A 23928-nucleotide genomic window follows, 5' to 3' on the forward strand; every position below is an offset into this window, starting at 1 on the left:
GGGACAAGGAAAGAAAGAAAAAACCTCTGAACAAGCTCAGCATACCATAACTTATTTTTACCACCTCCTTATAAAGTTATACACCAAGTAATAAAACTGTTCCCACAAAAATGATGCACTGAGGATCTTTAAACGGGTCTAAATTAATAGAGGTTCTGCACAAAAATTGGAACATTTAGATTGCATTTCCAATCTAATTTCCCTTATAAATATGTCTTGAGAATAAAGGATTGCAGGAGAGATGAGAATCACTGTTCACTTTGTTTTCTCCAACTGTCTCACCTCTCGTTGCAAGGTTCATATTGCACGCCGTCCTTCCCTAGTTCCTAGAGCACACAAGGCAAGTCATAAGTGAAACCAGAATAAATTTTTAATAGCATGGAGCTGCATTCAAAAGCAATACACGTTTTCCCTCTAGCGCAATCAGGAACGCACATATGTGAAACGCTTCCGTCCAGCACATAAAACAGAGAAAGAGCAATGTAAAGATTTTTACATTACTTCACTTCATAATGAATGGACAGCTACATCTTGGGTGTACTCCCATCACGCAAATCACATCAATCTAGTCCTGCTTAATACCAATGCCAGATTTTTAAAATATATCCATGCACACACACACACACAAAATTTTTTGTTTAAAATTGTTTTTTCCTGGCTTCTTCCTGCTCCATGTTTCTGAAACAGTTGCAGTATATTATTAATTTAGATCTATAACCCAAAGCTATCCCTCAAGTGTTGAAAAAGTAACAATATTTCTTCATCTTCACAACAACCCTGTGAGATAGGTTGCTATTATCCTCAATCTGCCAATAGGAAACTAAGGGTGCAGTCTTAACCCCTTATGTCAGTGCTTTCCAGCAGTGACATAAGGGCAATGCAGCTGTGAGGTAAGGGAACAAATATTCCCTTACTTTGAGGAGGCCTCCGTGAGTGACACCCAACTGCAGGATGCAGCACACGTCCCATTGGCACCGCTATGCCAGTGCTGGAAAGCAGTGACATAAGGAGTTAGGATTGCGCCCTAAAGCTGAGACTTAAGTAATTTGGCTAAGGCTAGCATAGCTGAATTGGAATTTCAAGGTCGCATTACCAATCATTGCTTGACCATTACTTCCAGCATTTTGAAATAGCACCTGGTACTTATAACAGGTGAGCACTGACTTCTCACCCTGTATAAAAACTAGAATTGGACGAGTTTTAAATTCACAAAAATAAGAACTCACTGTTGGCTCTTTTGTTCTAATTAGTTACTTTTTAATTTATAAGAACATAAGAAGAGCCCAGCTGGATCAGGCCAAAAGCCCATATAGTTCAACTTCCTGTATCTCACAGTGGTCCACCATATGCTTCAGGGAACACACAGGACAACAGACACAACCTGCGTCCTGGTGCCGCCCCCCCCCCCAAATCTGGCAATCAGAGGCAACCTGCCTCTAAAACCAGGAGCTTGCACATACCTACCTTCACTTGTAACCCATGATGAATTTTTCCTCCAGAAATTTATCCAATCCCCTCTAAAAGGCATCTAGCAAGATGCCATCACTATTTCCTGTAGCAAGGAGCTCCACAGACTAATTACACGCTGGGTAAAGTAATATTTTCTTTTGTCTGTCCTAACTCTCCCAAAACTCAACTTTGGTGGGTGTGCCCTGGTTCTGGTGTTATGTGAGAGGGAAAAGAGCATCTCTTTATATTGTGCCATATATATTGTTTTATTTTCAGTATTGTAAGCTGCTTTGCACCACAGATTGTGGGGGGAAAAGAAGAACAGATTAAAAAGTAATTGTATTGTGTCATTGGTTCCCAAGCTCCTATGGAGGAGTTGGGAACCTTGTAAGTCTTGGGGAGGGGGGGGGAACAGCAACAAGTTGCAATCACAAAACTGGAAGCAGGTTGCAATTGGAGATAAGAGCTGTTTGGAGCAGCAGGGAAGCCCGCAGGGGGGCAGCGAGCTTCCTGTACCCTGCCAAACGCCAGCGCTACCCCCCAGGTATGTAAAGAAGCTCTTTGGTTGCATTGCCATCATGATAACTGTGGCACCGTGTCTGCCATTGCTGTAGGGCCATTTCCCTTATGGGGGAATGCCCTGCTTCCAGTTCCCCTGGTGGGTCGCGACCCACCAGTTTGGGAACCACTGTATTAAGTAATCCTGAGTATGCACTTGTGCTTAAGAACTGTTAAGAAGTGTATTGATAGATCAACCCCATTCTGAGAGTAAGGATGATGTAGTGGTTAGAATACTGAACCATAGCCAGTGACGCAGGGTTACTGGGTGACACTGGGCCAGACATCAATGTTCAGCCTGCCTACCCCACAGAGTTGATTGTTTGGATAAAGGTGTGGGGATGGGGGGGCTGTCATTCCAATCCTAACAAAATCCCTCCAGCATCACCACTGTTTGCAGTAATGCACTCCTAATTTCTAACAAAAAAACAAAACCTCATTGATTGCCATGGTTCTGTCTGAGCTCCTTACTAATTTCAAGCTGTAGGTTCCCGTTTGGAACAGAGGTATCTAAAGGCCCACCTCCTTCCATGTCCATCAGCTCATCCCCTGGCCTAAAGCAATCCAAAGGGGAGGTTGTGTGTGTCATCCCCCGGCTGAAGCCAACCTGGAGGCCACAAGAGACAGGGTCTTCTTTGTGGCATCACCACAAACTTCAGAACTCTTTTTGAATTAAGATCTGCACATTCCCTAATAACCTTCCATGAAGCTTAAGACTTTTCTTTCCCACATTTCCACCTTTGCTGTTTCACTTACTTTTCGTTTACCCAGGTTTTTACTGGCGACTGTTAAATAGTAGATTGACTGTGCTCTTCTGCTGCTTTTATTGTTATGAGGGCTTTTATTTGCTGCCTGTTTTTTTATTGATTGCACTTATTTTGATTGGGATGATTGCATTTTAACAGTTTGTTGTCAGCTACCTTGGGGCATCCCAGCATGGGAAGAAAGGCGGGATAGAAATGTTTTTAAACACACTAACCAAAAAAAAACCTGAACCTGAATCCTTTTTGGTCTAAGTTTATATGCCATACTACACTGCTCTCAATAGAGTTCAGGTGTTGTTCAGTGGCATAGCTAGAGGGGGGCAAAGCACTAAGGGAGCCTCACTATCCTGTGCAAGTGGCCCCTCCCCTTCCCTTCTGAGCCATTTCGGATGGGAGGAGCAAAAGAAAGGCATTTGCCTCTTCTGTAGATCTTCTCTGTCATTCACCTCTGTTTTGCTCCCGCCTACCTCCCAGAATGGTTCCAAAGGGGAGGGACCCCTTGCCTGCTGTGGTGAGAATCCCTGAAAAACTTAGTGCTTTGCACCCTTTCTAGCTGGGTGGTATTAACTTTTTTTTTTTTTTAAACAAAGCACCATTAAGCCATTTCTGCCCAATGTCACACATACACAGCAGGGACCAAATGTGTATGCCTACGGGCTGGGCAAGAATGGGTTAAGACTGAAAACAGTTGCACCCCATATTGGTTCATATTAGTGATCACCACTGTAGCATTTTCCAAAAGGCATTTAACATCCCCATGAGTGTTGGTTTATACTACTGGAAAGCCATGTTCCCTTTATTTTTCTCCTGGAGTGCATGGAGCTGTACGGTGGCTGTGGAGCACTCAGCAATCATGTCATAGCTACCACTGGGTTCTGGAGCACCAAGAGGGAAGCTGCACAGGGTGTTGATTGGGGTTGGGCAGCTGCACAGCTTACAGGAAAGGCTGCAGGTAAGTATGTGTCACCAAGGAGGTTACTAAACTGGTCACACTCACTGTACAAACACTACAGCACTAATTTTTCCTTGGCAAAACAATTCTTGAACAACTCTAATAACTTGGTGAGGAACAAAAAAATAGCCATCGCTTAGCAGCAATTACTTCAGCATGCCTGTGCTTGCAAATCCACTGCTCCAGGAGAATTAATGAGCAATTTGGGTATAATGAGAACTGTGCATCTCACAACTGAGTGGACCCGAGCTTTGGGTTTTCACAAAAGTACAACCTGCAACCTCCAGCAGTCCCCCTCCCCTGAGATCATGAGCCTCCCAGCACGAAAGGCCTGTGAGCACCTCTTTTCAGATCAGCACAGAACGTGCAGGCCGTTGAGGCGGCATCTGGTTGTGGTATTCTGCTTCCGTGCAACATGTCATTTGGTTCTGTGGTATCCAGGGCAAGCAAGCATAACCAGCAGAGCCTGAAGTGAACGCTGTGGCTGCATACGGAATTCATTGTTTCCAAGGTGTGGCAGCCCAGGGTAACTGCCTGAACAGGGATTAAAGTAATGGAGGATGCAGGGATGGAGCTGGTGGTTCAGCCACAGGTCAGAAACACACTCGTGTATTGCTAGTGTTTCATGACAGAGGAAGAGTCACAATCATGTAGACTGCATGCATGCCAGTCCTGACCTCAATTCCTGATATCACCAGGCAGGGCAGAGAAAAATTGCTGTCTGGAATCCCAGAGAAAGTCCACCAGCCAGTGTCAATACTGAGCAAAACAGACCAATGCCCTGACAATGTAAAATCATTTCCTAAGGCTCCAAGAACTAACTTAACTTCACTAAACCAGATATCTGCTGGGCTACTTCCAATAGCGGAGGCCCAAATTAACATATTTCAGGGACTCAACCAGCCAGTAGGATGTCTTCTTTATGATGATGGATCCACCAGTATCTAATCAGTAATACTGAATACCAAAGACCTGTGGGTCAGGGCTGTACCTGTACCACAAGGACACCATGGTCTGTGGCTTAATAGGCTTGGCGAACACGACACATCCCACTTGCTGTATGACTCTTTCAAACCAGAACTCTAAGAAATCTGCCCATTTCTAAAAATAGAGTCAAATATTTAACTTTTTAAAAAGCAATAGGTTACAGGTCCAGACTCCCTAACTGCAGATTCTGAGGTTTTAACTAACCACAGGTTCCAAACTCATGGTGGAAGCTGGATGTGAGCTCCCGGATGCCACCGGATATGCTCTCTGGTGGTGTCTGGGACCCTTTCTGAGACCTATAGAGGCCGGGTGTGAAGTTTCCAGAGCAGAATTCTGCCCAGAGCAGTTTAAAGGGTACTTCTGGTTTTCACTAAAATCTATTTTCACTATGGCATTCCGAGGACTGTGGAGGCTGCATGCGACCTCTGCGGGTCTCTGAAAGGCTCCAAACACAAGCAGAATGAGTTTCAGCAGAATGAGGTCACATTTGGAGTCCCTGTGAGTTGGAACCCATATTTCATTATCCACGGGTTTCAGTATCTGCAGGACGTCTGGGAACAGATCCCCCGAGGATACTGAGACTCTGCACGCATCTGTAGATCAGTGGTTCCCAGACGAGGAGACATGATCCAAACAAGGGTCACATTAATGTTTCTGAGGGTCATGGGAAGATCTTGTTTAAAATTATTAGCAGCAGCATGTATAAACTGTGGGTCAGCAGATGGAGAGGAAAAACTGCATTTAGGATCATGGTCAAAAAGGTTTGGAGACACAGGATTAGAAAGATAGATGTGCATATCCAAGTTCAGAAAATTAGCTAGGCAATGACACGTGTCACTCTTGATCAGAGTGAGGACAAAACAGACTACTCCACCATCTATAAAACTGTGTTGTGTATCACATTCTTGAGAAACCTACTCAGTTTTCTGTGTCAAAAACCTGCTTTACAAGTACTATTCACATAACGACCATCATGTTTGCTTAATGATAAAGAAAGCCCCTGAAGTTCCTTCTCACCATGGGACTTAAGCTGAAGACTAACTAGCACATCTGCTAGCAGAGTTTTAGAAAAGAGAAAAATCAATTGGTCAAAATCGGATCCAGCCTGGTGTGCCCCAGGACCTAGCGGGGGGGGGGGGGGTGAATCACAGTACTGTATGTACTAAGTCACACTCACTAGAAATTCTTCTGCCTGCTGGTTTTAAAATGCAGACAATGAAAATCACTGCAGAAGCAAAATAGGGCCAATAATATAATTACAGTAGTATGCCTCTGTAGTCTGAGTTAATATTATTTGACATTGCAAGGCTATGCTTTCTCCCAGGAGTCACAATGGAGACAAGGTTCACCGTAATTGGTTCCAAAGCACAACCTCCACAATCTTTCCTGAGGACCAGTAATGTTAATTTCTACACGACTGTAAATAGTGTTTGCCAACAATACAAACATGGTAATAAGAGGCTAGGTGGGTAAATAATGTGGTTACAAAGCAGCTTATTTGCATTTTTATTTAAAACTGCCTTCGTTAAAAAGCAGCTCAGATTTCTCTTTGCAGAAGGAGCCTTGGTTAAGAAGTAGAGCAGTAATTACTCTCTTTAGGGGTTCTTTTATATGTCCTTCAGGGAATTAGAATGAAAAGATAAGCAGAATTAGAAAGGGAATCATGTTAAGTATGAATTGTACTATAAACACTTAGTAGTGTATTTACCATAAGCTAAATTTGCCTTCTACATTAACAGAATGTGTAACATACTATAACAGCAAGTTTCATTGTGGAAAGCCTGGAGAAAATTACAACTGGTCACCAGAACGTCTTCAAAACATTTAAATAGCAAAACATTTCATTTAAATGTACTTATATGTTCTAATTTATATTAGCCTTCTGTTCATGCAAAGTGACAAATGTGCAATACACTAACATGTATATATGTAGACACGCCCACAAATGCAACATGTGTTTTGCAATATACACGCAACTGGTGGCGTAGCTGCAGGGGAGCGGAGTACCCAGTCCAGCAGGGAGCCTCAGCGCAGCATGCAAGCGGCCCCTCCCTGCGGAGCCATTCCTGGCGGGGAGAGCAAAACAGAGCTGTACGCACACAACAAACAGCTTTGCCCCCGATTAGAGACTCATTTGAACTCCTATAAGCCAACATCCCATCCCATGTATGACCTGGCATGTTCCGTACTAGAGGGGCCGACCACCCTTCTGAATCAATCAGTGTTCCAAGTCTTAAGGGGGAGACTTACACATAAAAAATTAGAACGCAATCCAAGTTTTCCAGGATTGCTATTCAAATTTCTCACACATCTCTCTGGAGTCTCATTGAGGTGATGAAGTTGTATGAACAATCTACATGGCCCAACATGTTGGTGGTCGCAGAACATGAGTGCAACATCCCTGTGATCACAAAGGAATTGTGATTCTGCACGAAAGTGACAACAGGGAATTTTCCTCCATGCTCATTTGGTTACAAGCCTAACACACTCTATTTCTTTAGAATTCATCAACCTAACTATACACTTCTCTATACCTTCTGCTCCATCCATCCCCCAATTTTCTAATCCAGGTAGCAAAAGGAGCAGTGACAGCAAGTGGACACCCCCCTCCACCGTTACCTGAGGCGACTACATCAGTAGCCGAGCCAGCTTTGATTTGCAACACATTTATGAGAAACTCCCAAAAAGTGCCTTTTGAAGGATCCTCCACTTAGCTGCGTGAACCAGAGTCACCATTTTTATATTTCAAGACATAATTACTTTTAAGAAAAATTACTGCATTTATTTGGATCATAAAAATCACATCTTTACTATGGCAATGGTGCAAGGCTAGCAATACACACACACAGAGACAAGACACAAAGGTCTGAAACAGTTCAGCTGTTTTCAGGACATTGATTTCATATAAATGATATCCACAATTCAACACTGGGCCAGCCTTTCCGCGTACAAGAGGCTCAACACATCTGCTATATAATTCAGCCCCAATTTTACAGTGGTTTCATTACCAACCATAAAAACTGTAACAGTGGAACTGTATAAACAAACTGAACAGTGTTTTTACTGTAAAACATGAACGTACTATAAATATTTGTCTTTCCCTTTTCTCAGCATCTGTAATGAGAGAGGCAAATTCATGCCATATGTTTATAGTACAAGGGGAAAAAAAGGATATCTCAACTGTTCATCCATGCGGCTGTTTGTGAAGCTGCTAAATCGTTTTAATTCATCCATTTGCTTTAACACATCAATTTCCTTGCAAATTATAAAAATAAAAATTGTACACTGAATTTTCCTGAGGTTGACTCCATGATACCTAAGTAACCCGGGGGGGGGGGACGACGGACAGGACGGGACGTCTCAGCTTATGAAAAGACCACTGCTATTTCACACGGTTTTTGTGCCCGTTTGGTAACCTAGAAAAATGCCTTATACAGAAACAAACCATTGGTCCATGTAGCTCAGAATCATCTACACTCTCCAAGTTTTCAGTCAGAAGTCTTTCTTAGTCTGACCTGGAGATGCCAAGGATTGAATCTGGGACCTTCTGCCCACAGACTGTGACCCTTCCTCAGCTATGGCCATTTTTGCCAACTGCAGCTGATTCAGGGCCCAATCCAATGCAATTTTCCAGTGGCGGTGCAGCTGTGCCTGTGTGGTGTACACTGCACCCTGCAGCGGAGGGGCAGTCACTGTGGCCTCCTCAAGGTATGGAAACACATGTTCCTTACCATGGAACTGCATTGTGGCTACACTGGAGCTGGAAAGTTGGATAGGATTGGGCCCTCAGTGCCTTCTTCAAAGACCTTGAAAAGGCTGGCTTCAGTGCATGATCCTAGCCAATCAGGGATCACTTAGTGCCAGTGAATCACTGGTGTTCTGCAACTGGGCAGCAGACAGGTAGGTGGGAGCATGGGGGGAGGCAGGGAGGAGGCATTCCAGGGCAGGGGGAGGTGGGTAGGAGGTGGCCAGGGGAGGTTGGGAGGCTCCACCAGATCCTGAGCCTCCATGTCAGGCCACCCACCTGACACGTAGGTTCTTAATTCTATGCTGACCCTTGGATCGCCGTAGAATCAAGTAGCCCCGTTGCAGGGCTACTCGCCTTACCAGGGGAAAGGGGACAAAAGTTCCCTTCTCCCAAAGAGCCTCCAGTGCTTCCTGCTGAGTACACAGGATGCAGCGGTAGCCTTTTTGGCGCCACTGCAACCCTGGGTGTCAGACAGCTCAGAACTGGGCTGCCCAAGAACATAGTATCACTTTTCTTAAAGAGAAGTCAGTAAAGACTTTTACAGACAATTGGAAACCATTCGTGCACTTCCTGCGCGCAAAGGGGAAAATGGGTCAAATGAATTGTGAATTTGATGAGTAGATAATTGATATATAGATAATTTTTTCTCTGTTCTTGAAAATGTATTTTAGAATAACTAACAGACCGTTTAAGATGATACCTAATATGTTATATGATTTTGCAGAAGAAAGAAATGTAAACTTAGAACTCTGCACTTTCCACACAACTTTCAATATCTGTTTTTATTTTCATTTTTATTTCCAACTTTTTGCGTTTGCAATTGAAGCCCTTAAGTTGCCCTCAATATGAAATGGGGGGGGGCAGGAACAGAGGGAACACATCCCATTGCGCTGACTATTTCATTGCCCAGCATCACTGCTTGGTAAACACCTAGCTGGATGACTAGTTGAGGCAGAACATGGATGGGGAGATGCACTTGGATGTGCATCCCACTGAAAGTGACACTGTGCAGATAAACAACATCCCGACTTGAATGCACATCAGTTGCTCATCCCTATGTTGCTCTCATGTGTTCATGCACTATTTTCAAAGGGATGCGCATCACCATTCCCATCATGCCCAAGTTGGTTAACTACACACTGCTGCACCATCAATGCTAAGCAGATCCAGATCTGATCTTACATCTTGAATGGAAACAAGGGTGGCCCAAGGAGAAGCTGGATATGTGTAACAATAGTTTGGGACAACAAATAAATAAATGGCAATGGCATCAGCACAAAGACTTCTCGTTAAGAACTATGAGCAAGCGCCTTTCGCCACTTGACCAGCCAGGAAAGCCTCTGTTTTGATCCTTTTAACATTGAGGGGCGGGAATAACCACATTCTGAGTAATGGTTGAGCTCCACTTTCATGAGATGGGGATCATTCTGGTGGCCTTGTGTTCTCTTTTGCGTGGCCTTTGATAAGAGCTGAGACACCATTGCCTATTCATGAGTAAACACATAACATGTGGCTCTGTTTCACTTCCCATAGAACTCAATACATCTTCCTTGGCAGCTGGGGAGGTGGACTTTGAGAGTTTGTTGGGGCCTGTGTTCATCAGAACAGGACCATTCTGGTGGCATTGCCTTCCCTTGGGCCTGCCCTGTGAAGTGGACCAAGGCATGTTTGTCTACTCATGAGTAAATGTGCATGTGCTGCTCCAGTTCAGTTTACATAGGGCTCAATAAATTTTCCTTGTCAGCTATCAGCTCGTCAGTTTCGCAACCTATCAAATCGGATTGCAATTCACTGGTGGGTTCTGACTCACAGTTTGTGAACCACTGATCTACTACGGCACTGCACTGGAACATCAAGGATTCTGGATGAACACTAATATCCAGCTGCCTTGGCTCAGTGGTAGAGCATGTGCTTTGTAAAAGTAGGGCTCAGGTTCAATCTCCAACATCTCCAGGTAAGGCAGAAAAATTATTATTATTAACTTTATTTATACCCCGCCTTTCTCCTCACTACATTCAATGTCAAAACTGAGGTGACAATGCAATAGTCTGACTTGGTATGAGATTTTACTTGGAGTAAGATTTTTCTCTGTTCTGTCCATTTGCAGCTTTTTTCATCCACCCATATATTTATTTTGAGTATATTCTGAAGCATTTCTTAAGGAAATGGTTACAATCAGGAGCTGTGAAGCCCTACTCAATCATTATGCCTTCATTCAATGATGTCAATAATATAATACGGAATAAGTCCCCAACTTCTTCAGCTCATGGCATAGGATTTCGGCATTCTCCTGAGCAAATGTGTTTACAAACTGTACAGGAGTGTTTTTCATTAAGCCTTAGAGTCAATTAAGCTGTGAATTGGAACAATCATTCCTCCTTTGCAAAGTATTGATATTCTTTTTTCCCCCCTGGCCGCTTTAGGGGCTTTTCCACTACTCAAGGAGAGATTTGTGCTTGACAATTTCTTTCTGATTAAAATGAATCATAGCTCTAAAATTCTAATTTCCCTTTTTTCGCTGCTAGAAATCATCATACAGTTCCAAATGGATAACAACCTCCAACATGCATGGAAAAATCTCAAGGCAATTTGAAAACCAATGAAAATATGATATCACTTCAGGTTAAATCATAGTGCATGACTTAAACTAAATACCAGAATCACTCTGGGATAACTGAATACTCGAGAATTATGTTGAGCTACTCACTATTCCCACTGGCTGTTCATCCAAACAGAAAGAAAATTGTCAGGAGCAGAATTGACAAAGATTCACAAGCATCTTCTCCCTTCATTCTATTAGTTCTCCAACCATACTACCCAAACTCTTCAAGGAACCTGTTAGGACACAAGGCCATGGTGGCAGAGGCCTGCCCAGGGGTTGCAGTGCCTGGGGCAGGGACATCATGACATTACACAATGTTGGGACATCACTTTCAGGTTCTCCAGGAGAAGGAAGGGAGCGTCCTCCTCTTTGTGTTCCTATCAGAAAGAGGAAGAAGCAGCGAGGGAGCAAAGCAGACACTGGGCAGCCATGTGAGATGCTGGAGTCCACAAAAGTGCCTGGCTTTTTTTCTCTAATTTTTTAAGGTTTTAAAAGTGGGTCCCCAGAATCTGCAGGAAAAAAAATGCACCCCTTGGCATAGTGCCCAGGGCAGGTGCACTCAGGCTCTGCCCTTGTTACCTCTCTGCATAGTGGTACATTATATTCAGTGGTAATTATTATTATTATTATTATTATACAGGTATTTCTATACCGCCTTTCTTGGTCCTCAGATTTCTCCTTAGACTTTATTCAAGGCGGTTTACATAGGCAGACAATTTAAATTCCCGTAGGGATTTTTACAATTTGAAAGAAGGATTCTATCTTTCAAGAAACCACAACATTCAGATGTTTCTTTCTTGATCTGGCCGCACATTCTGGCCTCCATCCTCCCACGCTCAGAGCAGATGGAATAGCTGGGCTCAGCTTGTCAGCTGCTTCAAGGTCGCAGGTTGCAGATGGCCTCGAACTGGCGACATTCGGATGTTGTCTTCAGGCAAATGGAGGCTCAACCCTCTAGACCAGACCTCCTGCCCTGGTAGGGCTGCTATGTTTATTTGATTAGTTGGGTAGACCGATTGCTTAAGAATATTTTGATGAACTACAAAAGTTGCTCTGAATTCATAGCTGAGCACCTTACAAAAAAATAAAAACAAAACTGGTTGTTTTTAATACAAGGACTCCTCAAAACTGTAGACAGCAAAACACCCATCTTACATTTCTGCCCAGCCCACAGGTGTACACGTTTGATCCCTGTTGTGTATATGCAGCGCTGGATGGAAATAGCTTAAGAGGTGACTCCTTGCGAGCCACAGGATGGGGAATTCTCTTCTTAGACAATGTCTGCTGCAACACATACAGGCACCATCAACACTGTTCAAGGTACTGGATATAACCTCAAAAACTCTTAACAGCCTGAATCAGGTTATTGAACGGACTCTATCTTTCTACGTGAATCTGCCTGTGCACTTTTTTCAATATCTGGGGTGCAGCACCAGGCTTCCCCTTTCTCAAACAACCCACTTGGAAGCAGAGGACTAAAGATAGGGCCTTTCCATTTGTAATCCCCAGGGTCTGGAACTCTCTTCCCTTGGAGACCTGTTTGGCTCCCTCACCGTGGTCTTTTACCATCTAATGAAAACCTTTTGTATATGTATAAGACATTTATAAGTTTCCATCCCATTGTGGTTTGTTTTGTTTTGTGCCCTCATCAGTCATCTCTTTTATTGATTTTATTTAGTTAGGTTGACTGGAATTTATTTTTGTGCATTTTGATATTTTATTCTATTATTGTTTTGTAAGCTGCTTTGGGAGTCTCTGAAGTCGAGAAGGCAATGTAGAATCCGTGGATGGATGGATAAATACAATAAAAACAAGTAACCTTTCTCGGTACAACTCTTTTCTTGTATCAGTTGTTGGCAACCTTCAGTCTCGAAAGACTCTGGTATCGTGCTCTGGATGGTGGTTCTGGAACAGCATCTAGTGAGGCTGAAAAGGCCAATTCGGGAGTGACAATCCCTTCCACACTGGGAGCAAGTGTAGTCTGTCCCTGGTATGTCTCCCTGGCTGTGGGCCTTCCTTCTTTGCCTCAGCCTGTTGGCCAAGTGTCTCTTCAAACTGGGAAAGGCCATGCTGCACAGCCTGCCTTCAAGCGGGCCGCTCAGAGGCCAGGGTTTCCCACCTGTTGAGGTCCACTCCTAAGGCCTTCAGATCCCTCTTGCAGATGCCCTTGTATCGCAGCTGTGCTCTACCTGTAGGGCGCTTTCCTTGCACAAGTTCTCCATAGAGGAGATCCTTTGGGATCTGGCCATCATCCATTCTCACGACATGACTGAGCCAATGCAGGCATTTCTGTTTCAGCAGTGCATACATGCTAGGGATTCCAGCTTGTTCCAGGACTGTGTTGTTTGGAACTTTGTCCTGCCAGGTAATGCCAAGGATGCATCGGAGGCAGCGCATGTGGAATGCGTTCAGTTTCCTCTCCTGTTGTGAGTGAAAAGCCCATGACTCGCTGCAGTACAGAAGTGTACTCAGGACGCAAGCTCTGTAGACCTGGATCTTGGTATGTTCTATCAGCTTCTTGTTGGACCAGACTCTCTTTGTGAGTCTGGAAAACTTGTATGCAAGATTTAATATTAGAAAATCAACCAGGATTTCCTTAATAAATCCTGACAACCCTGTTAAAAAGGAGAATTGTATGTGCAGAGTGCTTGCCTTCACCGCTAAATAGCCCCAGCTTCCCCCCAAGCATCTGGAACACACAGGCCCAGACTGAGGTCTCCTGTAAGTTGCATCCTGTGACATGCTGGGGCTCAGTCGTCTATCACTCGCTTAACCACAGCTGCAGATACTAGACCTAGTGTTATATAGCAATCTTCAATCATTATCTAACTGAACTGTAAGCTTCTTGACAAGCGTTTTTACTGGAAAAATTGACAAGTAGTGCACAAATATAACTTGTTTTGCCACAGATGGCAGGAAAATGTTTTTATGCATTCCTCTCTAAAAAGCAGCCTCGTCATCTCCAAGGTTTTTAAAAAAAAATTTACAGCACAGTTAAATGCAACAAATTATCTTGTGAAGGATTATTATGCCATACTTTATCAGAAGGCTGCTTTGCTCTTTCTGACACAAGAAGAGAATTATCTAAAAATTTATTTTCCTCGTAAGGTCAATTCATTAGCAAAGCTATCAACAAGAAGTGGTAAAGGATTTGTGGGTCCCATCCACTTTTAAAGTTTACATTTCATACAACACACACAAATACCTACTGATCAAACTGAAAGGCCCCTACAGTGCCACAGCTGATCTAACTGGAAAAAGTCACTCTGTGTTGCATTAAGTACTTGATCCACAGACATTTCCTTTTTACTACAACCTCAAAAGTCACATCTTAAGATCTTTCAAGTCTTCTCTGCTGTCTAGTCTGTGACATCAGAGCAGTTAAGCCAATGGCAACCAGAGGGCTCAACACAGCTCTGTTGCAAAATCACAGCAGGTCAGCCAATGGTATCAAGGGAAGACAAGCAAGAGATCACAGGGGGAAACAGGTTGTTCTGGGAGTACACAAAGCAGCTCATCGCACTCAGACAGCCCCCAAGCTAGAGAATGTGCTTGTGAACACTTGCATATAATATATAGGCATCAGAAATTTAAAGCAGTATCAATGTTAGAATTAATCAAACATTTATTGTAAATGTGTTTTCCTTCTTCACTTTAAGTAGCTGTTGTCTTTTATCTTCTCCTCAAGATTGCTTACAATTTGATGTAAATTTTAAGCTTCCTGTAATTCATCACCTAATTCTCTCCTAGTTACACATTCCAAGTAATTAAAGTTCAGTCATAACTTATTCTTTCTGCTCCAGCACCTGCATTTCATTTGTTTATTTTCCCAGAGTCATAAATCTGAGAGACTGTCAAAGTTGCCATAATATTAGCGCAATAATCAAAGTTAATTAGTCCCTCTCAATAAACAACAACAAAGCCATTACAAAAATGCAGCAAATGTACTCTGGCTATCCACTTCACAGATGAAATCGTGCTGTGAACAATTAGGAGTCGGGAATAGCTAATACATAAATGCACATCCTCTGAAATAATCTGAAACAAATACAATGAGGGCCCATTGTTCTCGTATCCAACCATACGGGAACATCAGACTGAAGCACGGTCTCTTCAACAAGGACAGATTCACACTTTGCACAGTCATCAATAGAGGCAGGTGCACATCTCCAATGACGCAGCCAAATGAGTTCTCTCATATGCTCTCTAGTGTTTTGTGGTTTTACATCTTCATTGCATCAAACACTGACTTAACACCAGTGCAACTGCAACAAACATGCCTGCTGTGTAAGTGTGAAGCAATCAGTTCAGAATTTAAGGGTGAGAAGGTGGTTTCAAAGTCATTTACAGCACATCTTATGTGCTGAGTAAGCACACAAACAAGCAGCGTCCGTGTGTGCATTAAGGAAGAAAAGTGCACAGGCTCATGCTGACCAACTGAGCAGCAACGTGTCCTATCTAGGATCAGCACAGGTATAAAAGAACTGGCCATAAACAAGAGAGGGCTAGAAAGGAAAGGTCCTATCTTCCTTTCCAGAACTTCACCTGCTCAGAAATGAGCAATAAGCGCTATAGCAACTAATTTAAAAAGGACAATGTATAATATACTCACAAAAAGTATGGAATGCTGTACAGGGGGTCCCCATATCTACAGATTGGGTCCATGGGCTCCCCCCCCAGGGCCTTATAAAGCACTAAAAACACCGTTTCCTGGAGAAACCAGAAGTGACGTTTAAGCTCTAGGTCTCAGTCTGAGTCCAACAGAGGCCACAGGCGGATGTCCATGGCCTCCGCTGGGCTCAGAGGACCCTCTGGAGGTGAGGGGAGCAGAGCTGCCCCTTGCCTCTGGAGGGTGGGGGGATAAGCACTCTCCTGTATCTGTGGTTTCACTTACACAGGGCACACACATACACACATTTACAGAGCTAAAATTAAGGTTATCATGGTAGTTCTAACAAGCAATATGCATCATCGTTCTCTGTGCAATTGCCATAAGCCAGCGCAGCCCTTGGATCAAAAAATTTGATCCCAATTCATGACCTCCAGGGCCAGGGATTAAATTTCACACTCTGAACCCTGCTTTAAGTGCTCTTTTGAAATGGTAAAAACACTGTTGCTAGCACTAACCATAGTTAGGCTTTAGGTTTAATACATGGCAAAAAAAGATAGATATCTTTTATCAGTATCTGTCCTTTGATTTAATTAAAAGGAGTCTATGCTTTGCACAACTGTGCTAGTTTCAAGGGCACCTTACCATTGCCAAGTCTGACTTGGTGCCAAGAAGCACACATCTTCCCTTACCCATTCCTCCAAGATGCGCTGCACAGCCTCGTCTGCTCTCAGCACGTTTCGACAGGCGAGAATAACATGTGCACCATGGAGTGCAAAGGACTTGGCAGTTTCGAAACCTACAATGAAACATATTGAGAAGATTCAGTAAGAGAAGGAACTGAAAAGGATCACCATACTATTGAGGAAGCGGACTATGCTCCACCAATGTTGAAATGAATTGGCTACTCTTCCAGGTGCAGCAAGGCTCAGCCTACTGAACACCAAAAAAACTACCACCTGTGAAAATTGTTTTAATGACATATTAGCAGGTACAGAAACAAAAGGAAACTTATCCCCAAACCCAAGGAGCTCAGTTTATAAAGAACAAACAACGGAGGAAGGAAGGGGGAGAAAGACATGACTGACTGGAGTGTGTGTTTAAGTATTCTCTTAAGTATTCTCTGCTGTTTCTATATTTTATCTACCCTTTTAGAGATATTAAACAAGTGTATACTGAATTTTAACAGTTGTTTGTCACACTTGAAGATGAAAAATGAGATGAAAGCAAAATGAAGTTGTTGTGATTTGCTGTGTATTTTCATATCTCCCTCTGAAAACAGAGATGGGGTCAAGCTGGAATCCACACTTGAAATACAGAACCATGTTCTGCATATGAACACCAGCTTCCATTATAACACCTCAGTCTTCGGGGAAATTCTGCATGGCAATGGACACAAGCTGGAGGAGAGAAACAGGTGGTTACAGTTTGTATTATAAATTTTTAAAAATGAGCACATTCCAGCAAAGCAAATTTAAGCTACATGTTTGGGGAGGAACATAAGAACATAAGAACAGCCCCACTGGATCAGGCCATAGGCCCATCTAGTCCAGCTTCCTGTATCTCACAGCGGCCCACCAAATGCCCCAGGGAGCACACCAGATAACAAGAGACCTCGTCCTGGTGCCCTCCCCTACATCTGGCATTCTGACTTAACCCATTCCTAAAATCAGGAGGTTGCGCATACACATCATGGCTTGTACCCCATAATGGATTTTTCCTCCAGAAACTTGTCCAATCCCCTTTTAAAGGCGTCTAGGCTAGACGCCAGCACCACATCCTGTGGCAAGGAGTTCCACAGACCGACCACGCGCTGAGTAAAGAAATATTTTCTTTTGTCTGTCCTAACCCGCCCAACACTCAATTTTAGTGGATGTCCCCTGGTTCTGGTATTATGTGAGAGTGTAAAGAGCATCTCCCTATCCACTCTGTCCATCCCCTGCATAATTTTGTATGTCTCAATCATGTCCCCCCTCAGGCGTCTCTTTTCTAGGCTGAAGAGGCCCAAACGCTGTAGCCTTTCCTCATAAGGAAGGTGCCCCAGCCCCGTAATCATCTTAGTCGCTCTCTTTTGCACCTTTTCCATTTCCACTATGTCTTTTTTGAGATGCGGCGACCAGAACTGGACACAATACTCCAGGTGTGGCCTTACCATCGATTTGTACAACGGCATTATAATACTAACCGTTTTGTTCTCAATACCCTTCCTAATGATCCCAAGCATAGAATTGGCCTTCTTCACTGCCGCCGCACATTGGGTCGACACTTTCATCGACCTGTCCACCACCACCCCAAGATCTCTCTCCTGATCTGTCACAGACAGCTCAGAACCCATCAGCCTATATCTAAAGTTTTGATTTTTTGCCCCAATGTGCATGACTTTACACTTACTGACATTGAAGCGCATCTGCCATTTTGCTGCCCATTCTGCCAGTCTGGAGAGATCCTTCTGGAGCCCCTCACAATCACTTCTGGTCTTTACCACTCGGAAAAGTTTGGTGTCGTCTGCAAACTTTGCCACTTCACTGCTTAACCCTGTCTCCAGGTCATTTAAGAAGAGGTTGAAAAGCACCGGTCCCAGGACAGATCCTTGGGGCACACCGCTTTTCACCTCTCTCCATTGTGAAAATTGCCCATTGACACCCACTCTCTGCTTCCTGGCCTCCAACCAGTTCTCAATCCACGAGAGGACCTGTCCTCTAATTCCCTGACTGTGGAGTTTTTTCAGTAGCCTTTGGTGAGGGACCGTGTCAAACGCCTTCTGAAAGTCCAGATATATAATGTCCACGGGTTCTCCCGCATCCACATGCCTGTTGACCTTTTCAAAGAATTCTATAAGGTTTGTGAGGCAAGACTTACCCTTACAGAAGACATGCTGACTCTCCCTCAGCAAGGCCTGTTCGTCTATGTGTTTTGAGATCCTATCTTTGATGAGGCATTCCACCATCTTACCCGGTATGGATGTTAGGCTGACCGGCCTATAGTTTCCCGGGTCCCCCCTCTTTCCCTTTTTAAAAATAGGCGTGACATTTGCTATCCTCCAATCTTCTGGTACCGTGGCCGTTTTGAGGGACAAGTTGCATACCTTAGTCAAGAGATCTGCAACTTCATTCTTCAATTCCTTAATAACCCTTGGGTGTATGCCATCAGGGCCTGGTGACTTATTGATCTTTAATTTATCAATGAGGTCTGAAACATCTTCTCTTTTAACCTCTATCTGACTTAACTCCTCGGTTAGGAGGGGCCGTTCGGGCAGCGGTATCTGCCCGAGGTCTTCTGCCGTGAAGACAGATACAAAGAACTCATTTAATTTCTCTGCCATCTCTAAGTCTCCTTTTATCTCCCCTTTCCCTCCCTCACCATCCAGAGGGCCAACCGCTTCTCTGACGGGTTTCCTGCTTCTAACATATTTGAAGAAGCTTTTATTATTCCCCTTAATGTTGCTGGCCATGCGTTCCTCACAGTCTCGCTTGGCCTCCCGTATCACCTTCTTACATTTCTTTTGCCACAGTTTATGTTCCTTTTTATTCTCTTCATTAGGGCAAGACTTCCATTTACGGAAGGAAGCTTCCTTGCCCTTCACAGCCTCTCTAACTTGGCTGGTTAGCCATGCGGGCACTCTCCTGGATTTAGTGGAACCCTTCTTTCTTTGCGGTATACACCTCTGCTGGGCCTCTATTACTGTTGTTTTAAGCAGCCTCCATGCACTCTGGAGAGACTGGACTCTTTTTACCCTCCCTTTCAACCTCCTTCTAACCAGCCTCCTCATTTGAGGGAAGTCCGCCCGTCGGAAGTCAAGGGTTTTTGTTAGAGATTTGCCTGGTATTCTTCCCCCAACGTGCACGTCAAAACGGATCGCAGCATGATCACTGTTCCCCAATGGCTCAGTAACGTTTACATCTCTAACCAGGTCCTGCGTACCGCACAAAATTAAATCCAGAGTCACCTGTCCTCTGGTGGGCTCCGTGACTAGCTGATCTAAGCCACAGTCATTTAGCACGTCAAGAAATCTGGTTTCCTTATCGTGACCAGAACACAAATTGACCCAGTCAATATGAGGATAATTGAAGTCCCCCATGATTACAACCCTGTCCTTCCTTGTCACCTCCCTGATCTGTTTCCTCATTTCAAGGTCCCCATCAGATTTCTGGTCTGGAGGACGATAGCACACCCCCAGTATTACATCGCTGCACAAGCCTGGTAATTTAACCCACAGAGATTCTACGGTGGAGTCGGACCCACCTTCAATCTCTACTTTGCTGGATTCTATCCCTTCCTTAACATAAAGGGCCACCCCACCTCCAACAGAGAGGAGAGGAATCATGAGCTGGTCTTACCTCCTACTCTCTTTATATCCATCAACATCACCTCCCAACCCCCATCCATCAGCTCTCTGGCTCTAGGGGCAGGGCAAATTGTCACTTATACCTCTATGCAAAGTTCTAATCTACTATCCACTGACCCCAATGCTACTTCTCAGCCAAGGTCCTTAGAAAAAAACTTTCAGAGACAGAACTTGAGTGCTCCTGATGTAGAAGATGTCCTGATACTGCACTCTCTAACCCCAATTACTTCTCTGCTAGCAATATTTATTTTTCACATTTTTATACCACCCTTCCTCCAAGCAGCTCAGGGTGATGTACATAGTTCTGACCCTCCTTTCATCCTCACAACAGTCCTGTGAGATAGGTGAGGCTGGCAGTGACTTGTCCAAGGTCAAGATATAAGATATTGTCCGTCCCTATAACCAACTTTCTACATGCAACAAAACGACAGGATATTTGGTAGCAACTAACTTGAAAGCCTTTTTAAATTTTGGGCTGATACAAACAATCGTAAATAAGAAATTTCCATCCAAATTCTCATCATAGTACAACTTAATGAATTCCAGCTAGCGACGCTAGAATTAGTACATGAATACTCCACAGGACCATAATTTAAGTATATCCATACTAAAAAAATTAACAGAAAAGAGGAGGCTATTTGTTCCACTTTTATTTTAAATCATGCTGCAATATCCTTTTAAATGTTGTTTACTCAGAAAAAAAGCTATTAAACAGAGGCTGCTTCACTTCTTGAAACACCCTGGGGCAAGAGAAATTTAGTTTACAACACAGGGCGTAAGTTAGATTATAGCAACAACAGACACCACATAAATTTATACCATTCTCTGCAATTACATGCTTACAGTATTTAAGTCTTAGCAATTTTCCTGTCTTTTTAAAGGCATCCATTGTACCAAGAAACTTTAATTATCTGGGTAATTCATTGCACACAGATGAATCCTGCCTGAGCATATGCAAAATATATTTCCCCTTTTTCATTCCATTCTGAGCAAATGTAGCAAGGAAACTTAAGCGGTGAACAATATGGCTCATGTGCTGCTCCATTCTCAACTAGCCATATGTTTACATTTTTAGTAAAAAATAAGCATTGAGTTAATAGACATACACTGAGTTTTAAACTGGTGCTACGTTCTAATGCAGCAGTCTTCAACAGATGGGTCAGGACCCAGGTAAAGTGGGTTGCAGGAATGCAGTTGCCACCGTTCTGTGTTGAAGCTTTGACCTGCCCAGTTCATACAGTAGCACAAGATGGGGTACTAGACGATGCAAGGGTGACACCAAAGATTTGGGCTTTGGCAAGCTCACCAATCTTCTTTCCTCCTTTCCCTCCCTTGCAAAACTGAGTGGTTGCCATGCCAGGGGTGTCAAACCCATTTCATACCAAGGGCCGAATAGCATTCATGATGTCTGCTAAGGGCCAGAAGTGATGTCATTAGGCAGGAAGTGATGTCATTAAACAGCTCATAACCAAAAATAAACACTTTTTCTCACTTAGGAACTCATAAGCTGCAAATGACAGAAGAGAAAATATGCAAATATTGATCATCTTTCAAGATATTGGAGAGCCCAATTTTCATATGGGCTGCCCTTTCAGCAGTAATACCTCAGCACTGCTCAGCAGCTGAGAACCTGAGGGCCGGATAAAAAGCTTCTGAGGGCCGCATCTGTCTCCCAGGCCTTATGTTTGACACCCCTGCTCTACACCTTCCTTCCTTCCTTCCACCTTACAACAGTCCCAGCTGTGGGAATCTGAAAACCACTGCAATAATGTGAGTTACTTAACTGAGGATTTAATTCTTAAGCACTGAGCAATCTCCTGAATGTCCAACAACATGTCAGAATTTATGAAAATAGGACTATATTTCCTTTGGAAATTCTTGTAACAACTGAAGTTTTCCCTGGATAATTTTATTCACTTCCCAAAAATGCCCCCTAAATTTCAAATAAACGTATTTAAATTCAAAATAAAAGTTTCAACTAAAATATGCCTCTTTAATCTTCATTTTGTTCTGCAAAACAAACTTGAGTCTTATATGTTTTCAAACGGAAAAGCAGCAGCAGGCAGTGATCCTGGGCTGTTTTCCAGTTATTCATTTTGCTGTCAAATTCTCACTCAGAAACATGGGCATGGAGAGGCTATTCTCTCCTCAAATTAACTGATGGCAAAGTATTTTGGCTTGGCTTCCCTCAGACACTGCTAAAACAATCAAAAGGTAGCCAACAACACAGTTATGCTTCCCACTGTACGTTCACCTTTCTAGTATGGAGTTCAGGTTTTTCTCCTACCCCATATCATGTGTAGAAATGACTGACTAGGACCTTTCTCCAGTTTACGGCATATGGAAGTAAGAGCAGCCCTGGTATGTCGAATCAAAGGTCCGTCTAGTCCACTATGTTTCCCATAGTGGCAAAACCAAAGTTTGCAAGTAGCCCACAAACAGGGAATGAAACAGTGTTACACTGTTGCTCAGTCACTCTACTTGGAGAGACCCTTTAGGAGAGCTTCACAATCCAGTTGAGTTTTCACTATCCTGAACAAGTTAAATAGCACTGATACAATTTGGCTAAAGGTATGAGTAGCAACTTCTTTTGTTTTTCCTCTTAATGTTTTCTTTCACCCTTATAGTGGAAGAACACTTGTTTTGCACCCAGAAGGGTCTGGTGGAGAAATGTTTCACAAAGAGCAATGGTATTATAGCTATTTAACATAATTTGTCAATTTAAAGTAAGGGATCCATACAGGCATCCTCCCAAATCCGCAGGTGCCATAGCCATGGTTTCACATCGGTAGTTCTCAAAAAAACCCCACCCTGCACTGATGACTCGCCTCTCTTCATTGCAAAAGGAAGCAAATCAGTGAGAGCCTAGATTCTTACCCGCTAGAGGAGACAGTGACAATGCTAACAGGAAACAGAGCCTACTACTGTCACTGTCTTTCTGCTTCCTCTTCTTGTCTACTTCTTGTTAGCATCCTCACTGTCACCTCCTATAGCGTTGCTCTAGTAGCTACGATCCTAGGTTCTCGCTGTCTGCTTCCTGTTCCAAAGCAAAAAGAAAAATCTTCCTTTTGGAAAGCATTTTGGGGCAAGTCATGAATGCGATGGGGGATTTGAGCAGGGTTTGCTGCTATCTGCAATTCTGGGTAGCAGCACAAACTCACCCCCTACAGATTTGGGGGACACACGTATTTATAAGATATTTTAGAGTATATCATTCTCCAAAGCAGACAGAAACTGGTCATTGCTGTGTTGATCCATGAAAGAAAAGAGTTCTAAAGTAACAGAAGGATAGTACTTTTACAAGAGCCAACCAAACATTTCTTGCTACAACCTGAGACATTTTTATACCTTACTAAGCCTGAAGGTATTATGAACTGAAGCCTTTTCCCATCATGTTCACCAGCATCAACTTCCAGCAAGAAACAGCAACATGGCATTCATCCCAGATTTTTGCAAAGATAAAGTCAGCATACGGCACAACTTTCTGGTGTGAAGGAATTACAAGCATAATGACACATAATGTCATTCACTTTAACATAGGAAGCTGCTGGTTTCCAAGTTAGATTGTCTAGCTCACAGACTGGCAGTAGCTCTTCAGCACTGCAGGCAGGGGGTCTTTCCCTAAGTTACAAGGAGATGCCAGAGACTGCATATGCTATGCAGCAATTTTCAACCACTGGCACTCAGATATGCTGCAAATGGTCCTTGGGTGCGCCACAGGGGTTTCGGAGAGGGTCATATATTAGTAGGGCCATTGGGAGATATAAGGACCCAGCCAGCAGTGTGGTGTGCCTTGTCAATTATCAAAAGACTGATGTGTGCCTTGACAAATTTAGCATCTTCTCAGTGTGCCATGAGATGAAAAAGGCTGAAAATCAATGTACTGTTGGCTCCTCAACTGACCCTTGTCTTTC

The 23928-nt window shown here is 43.5% G+C and overlaps 1 protein-coding gene across 1 annotated transcript in view; it reads right to left on the reverse strand.

The window, feature by feature from the left end:
- Positions 1-23928, reverse strand: part of WWOX (WW domain containing oxidoreductase) — a 670666-nt gene that overhangs the window by 619515 nt on the left and 27223 nt on the right. The window contains exon 5 of the mRNA XM_066636770.1: positions 16362-16468. Within this exon, the coding sequence (XP_066492867.1) occupies positions 16362-16468 (107 nt within the window). The remainder of the gene's footprint in view (positions 1-16361; positions 16469-23928) is intronic.

The sequence above is a fragment of the Tiliqua scincoides genome, chromosome 9, assembly GCF_035046505.1.
Source record: "Tiliqua scincoides isolate rTilSci1 chromosome 9, rTilSci1.hap2, whole genome shotgun sequence".
NCBI lineage: Eukaryota > Metazoa > Chordata > Lepidosauria > Squamata > Scincidae > Tiliqua > Tiliqua scincoides.